Source organism: Mustela putorius, unplaced genomic scaffold (assembly GCF_011764305.1).
Source record: "Mustela putorius furo isolate JIRA1106 unplaced genomic scaffold, ASM1176430v1.1 tig00000842_pilon_pilon_pilon, whole genome shotgun sequence".
In the NCBI taxonomy this organism is placed as follows: domain Eukaryota; kingdom Metazoa; phylum Chordata; class Mammalia; order Carnivora; family Mustelidae; genus Mustela; species Mustela putorius.
In genome coordinates this window covers 1150917-1156074 of record NW_025421493.1, presented here as the reverse complement: position 1 = coordinate 1156074, position 5158 = coordinate 1150917, and the positions used below count along the sequence as shown (strand labels likewise).

General features: G+C 37.1%; 1 protein-coding gene across 1 annotated transcript; it reads left to right on the top strand.

Moving 5' to 3' along the window:
- The first annotated feature begins 3623 nt into the window (after positions 1–3623).
- Positions 3624–4049, top strand: LOC101693300 (60S ribosomal protein L30-like). The gene has a single exon (XM_013048181.2). It carries the CDS (start codon positions 3658–3660, stop codon positions 4003–4005), a length of 348 nt encoding a protein of 115 aa, XP_012903635.1. The 5' UTR covers positions 3624–3657; the 3' UTR covers positions 4006–4049.
- Positions 4050–5158: the final 1109 nt, after the last annotated feature.

Here is a 5158-nt window from a genome sequence, read left to right as displayed (position 1 = left end):
CATTGGAGAAGTGTCTGTTAATATCTTCTGCCCGTTTTTTTATATGATTGTCTGTTTTGTGTGTGTTGAGTGTGAGGAGTTCTTTATAGATCCTGGATATCAACCTTTGTCTGTGAAAGAAGAAGGGAGTTGAGGGAAATTGGAAGGGGAGGTGAACCATGAGAGACTATGGACTCTGAAAAACAATCAGAGGGTTTTGAAAGGGCAGGGGGTGGGAAGTTGGTGGAACCAGATGGTGGGTATTGGAAAGGGCACAGATTGCATGGAGCACTGGGTGTGGTGCAAAAATAATGAATAATGTTATGCTGAATAGAAAAGAAAATAAGAAAAAGTGTGTGTATATATATATATATATATATATATATATATATATATATTAGACTGGCGACTAGAACAAGTTCACTCACTTAATTTTGGTCTCTTAGAAGAAACTACCTCCCAAAATTTAAAGGACGAAAAACATATATAAGGGTAGGCACAATGAAGAAATGGAATAAGCCTATAAAGATGAGAATTTTTTTTTAATTTCTAAAAAATGATTTGATAAAGCAAGTTGGTTGGGAGAATAAAGAAAAAGAAAGTGGAGATAATTTGCTCAGGTTGGAGATTAGAACAAGCCTGGAGCTAGATTTAGGTTATATTTTGATCTATTAGGAGTAGTTTTACCCCAAATTTTTTAGAAGAAAAAACCCTATGTGTACACAAAAAATATAGTTAGATACAATAGAGGATAAAATATGACTATAATAATGAAGGTTAAAAAAAGATTATTTTTTTTGTAAGGTATTGTTAAGATAAACTAGTTAAAAATAACGTTAAAAGAGGAAAGGGTAAGAGTTAAAAAAAATTAGCAGAGGAAAAAAAAATTAACTGCAGACTAAAGAATCATGGGGAGAAAGCCATGAATTCCTTTCTTTGCTTTCTCCTCCTCTGGAATTCCGCTGTTCTCCTTGGTAAGTCAGATTGGTCTTGGCTGGGCTTCTTGTTGATATTCTGGGGGAGGGGCCTGTTGTAGTGATTCTCCAGTGTCTTTGCCCAAGGCAGAATTGCCCCACCCTTATCAAGGTCCAGGCTAAGTAATCCACTCCGGGTCGCTTTTGGGAGCTTTTGTTCCTTGAACGATTTCCGTAGAGTTCCAGAGGATAGGAATTATAATGGCAGATTCCCAGTCTCCAGCATGGAGGAGCCAAGAGCACGGGGCCCCACACCTCAGTGCACCCTCAGAGAAAAGTGCTAAATCTCTCCCATCTCCCTGGCCTCTGGCTGCGCTTGGAGAAAAGCGCTCATTCACTGGTGCTTGGAGAAAAGTGCTCGGTCATTCTGTCTCCCCGGCCTCCAGCTCCATGCTTGGGGAAAAGCGCTCAATCACTTTGTTTCCCTTATCTCTGGCAGCACTCTGAGCTCACCCAGCCATTGCCCGGTTCAAGGTAACCACAAGCTGAGAGCTCACTCCTTGGCTCTACCTCTGTAGCCGGCTTCCCCGCTCTAATATGTGTGAGCTCTGCTACACTCAGACACCTCCCGGTCCTTCTGTGACCCTGTGGGATCTGGGGCTACGTTGACCCCACGTGAGCTTCACCTTGGTTTAGCTTTTGGAGGGATGTCCCTCAGTGGAGCAGACTTTTAAAAAGTCCCAATTTTGTGCTCTGTTGCTCTGCCATTCACTGGGAGCTGGCCCCTCCCCCCACGGTCTATCTTCCCATCATTTTGGAATCACTTTTCTGCCGGTCCTACCTTTCAGAAAGTGATCAATTTTCTGTTTCTAGATTTGTTGTTCTTCTTCTCTTCGATTTACCATTGGATTTGTAGGTTTTTGCAATGGTTAGGTAACCTATCTAGTTCATCTCCTGCTACCTAATGTCATCTAAGCCTGCTACTTCTCCATCATCTTGACTCCTCAGGCTAAGGCATTTTTATCTTATTTATTTAGCAGTGAGATCGCATCAAAACTGTTCAAGTATCAGAATTTCATGTTGGGGAGTCCTGCTTTTGGCAGATTGATCTGTGAAGGCTGTCATATCAAACTGGAATTGGTATGAGAATTGCAGGAGATTATTGTAACAGTCCAGGCAAGAGCTAATAAACAAACTTTATTAAAGTACATATAAGCAGATTTGAATAGAGAAAAATCTCATGTTCATTCCTTGGATGACTGAAAATATAATTCTCTCAAAATTAATCTTTAAATTTAACACAAACTCAGGAAATTTGCAGTATATTTTTTTACTTTATATCTTAGTAAAATGATTCTGGACTTTAACTGAAAATAAAAATACCCTTGCAAGATGGGCATTTGAAATGAGCAATGAGAGGTGGAACTTACGTTACTGCATATTAAAATATATAGTTATAATAATTAGAAGTGTGTTACCAGTGATTGAATAAGCAAGTAAGTCACTGTGAGAAAATCAATCAAGTAATAGAAATTGGCCTAACTATATGTTGATAAGGGAATATTTAAAAAGCAGCATCAAAATTAAATAATATTTCTGGAGCAAATTGCTATTTAGAACAATTAAAATAAAATAATTGATATTTGTAAGGTACAGCAGTATTTCTCAAGATGGGATTCATGAACACCACCATCAGTATCACCTGAGAATTTATTAGCAATGTAAATTATCAGACCCTAGGAATCCCAGAATCAGAAGTTCTGAGTGTGGAGTCCTGCAATCTGTGTTTTAACAAACTATCAAAGCAATTATGGTGCTTGTTAAAGTTTGGAAACCAAGCTATATTCTGCTGTAGTCACAAATACCTGAGAAACCAAGCTATATTTTGCTGTAGTCACAAATACCTGAGATTTCAATGGCTTAGAAAAACTAAGGCTTGGGGTGCTGGGGTTGCTCAGTTGTTTAAAGAGCTGACTCCTGATTTCAGCTCAGGTCATAATCTCAGGGTTGTGAGACTGAGCCCCACATTGGGCTCTGCATGGAGTCTGCTTTAGATTCTCTCTCCCATTCCCTCTACCCCTCACCCAACTTGTGTTCTGCTCTGTTTCTCTCTATCTCTCAAATAAACAAATAAATAAAATCTTAAAAAAACAAAAACAAAAGTAAACCTAAGGCTTATTTCTCACTTAAAGTACATGTCAATTGGTGATTGACAGTGGGCCTCTGTTGACAGAGGTACCAACATCTTATAGTTGTATTTCCTGGATCATGTGACCTCCTTTGATGTGGCAGAAGGGAAAGAGACAGTTATAGTGTTCTATGAGATTAGTTTTTTATTATTTTCCACAACCCACCAGAACTAGTCATATGATCCTTCCTAACAGTTTGGAAAATGAGGAGAAATAGTTGAAGTGTTTGGTGGTCGCTATTATCTCTGCCACAGATAGTTATAACATACCTTATCAAAATATTGCATATGGAAGAAATATTTAAAGGGAAAAGTTAAATTCAGGCTATAGGGAAATGTAAGTCAATGTTTGGAAAATATCTGTCATGGATAATGGCTTTCCAAGAATATTAAAAAAAAAAACTTAGAAATCACAATGAAAAAGAATGACAGATTATAGAATGACACTATAGTAATTTTTTTTAAAAAAGTATGTCAAAATAAAATAAACCAAACTTAAGAAAGAAGTAGAAAGTCTCTTCCCGCCATTTTGGTGGCTGCTCTTAGTTGGGGCCATCCAGCACCTAAGACAGGAAGATGGTGGCCACAAAGAAGACGAAAAAGTCGCTGGAGTCGATCAACTCCAGGCTCCAGCTCGTTATGAAAAGTGGAAAATACGTGCTGGGGTACAAGCAGACTCTGAAAATGATCAGACATGGCAAAGTGAAGCTGGTCATCCTCGCCAACAACTGCCCGGCCTTGAGGAAATCTGAAGTAGAATACTATGCCATGTTGGCCAAAACTGGTGTCCATCACTACAGTGGCAATAATATTGAATTAGGCACAGCATGTGGGAAATACTACAGAGTATGCACGCTGGCTATCATTGATCCAGGTGATTCTGATATCATTAGAAACATGCCAGAACAGACTGGTGAAAAGTAAATCACACGGAATTTTTCTTTAATAAAACTGGCCACAGCTTGTTTAAAAAAAAAAAAGGAAGCAGTAGAAAGCTACTTTTGAATATATAATAGTTAATGACATTAGTATGTAAGAAATTCTTAAATCAAAAAGAAAAAGAAAAATATCCAAATAGAAGGATGAAAATTGGCATATTAAAAATATTTGACTTCAATAATTATCAAAGGAATGAAAATTAGAACAAGATATTAGACACCATCTTTAGAAAGTTATAAGAAAAAAAAATAATACATGATGTTGACAAGACCATGAGAGACTTCCATTAATTACCCCTGGCAGTATAATTGGTACGACAATTCTGAAAGGAATGGTAGTAATATATATCAAAATACCTAACATTGTGTACACATTTCAAAATAGAAATTTCATTTCTAGAAATATTATCCCAAGAAAATTCTGATAAATATAAAATGTTATATGCACATATACTATTCAAGAAGACTGAGGTGTGGTTTACAAGTGTCACCATTTCCCAAGGTACAACAAAATGGATGTATCTAGAGGATATTCTGCTAAGAGAAGTATCAAAGTAAGACAAATACCATATAATTTCACTCATATGTGGAATTTAAGAAATAAAAAAAAAACATGCAAATGGGAAATAAGAGAGAGAGAGAGAGGCACAAGCCAAGAAGCAGACTCTTAACTATAGAGAACAAACTGATGCTTACCAGAGGGGAAGTGGTTGGGAAGATGGGTGAAATATGATGCAGATTAAAAAAATACGCTTATCGTGATGAACACTGCATAATGCATAGAATTGTTGAACAATATTTTACACCTAATATAACAAGTTAATATAACACTATATGTTAACTGCACTGAAATTAAAATAAAATTTTAAAATGGGGGAAAATATACATCTCTATCAGTAAATGATATAAATAATGTTGATCTACATTTACTGGTATATAGTAAATAAAGAAAAACAGGTTATAGAAAAACATACTTAGCATAAGACCATTTCCCATGTTCCCCCCCCACCTCAAGCTCCATTGTGGGGAGCCACTTTCACCCCCCCCCAATAGCTGCTTCTGATACTTCAGGAATCACTTTAATTCTCACCTCCTCAGATGTGGTAACCACATCTGTATTCAATAGCCCCATTTATTCC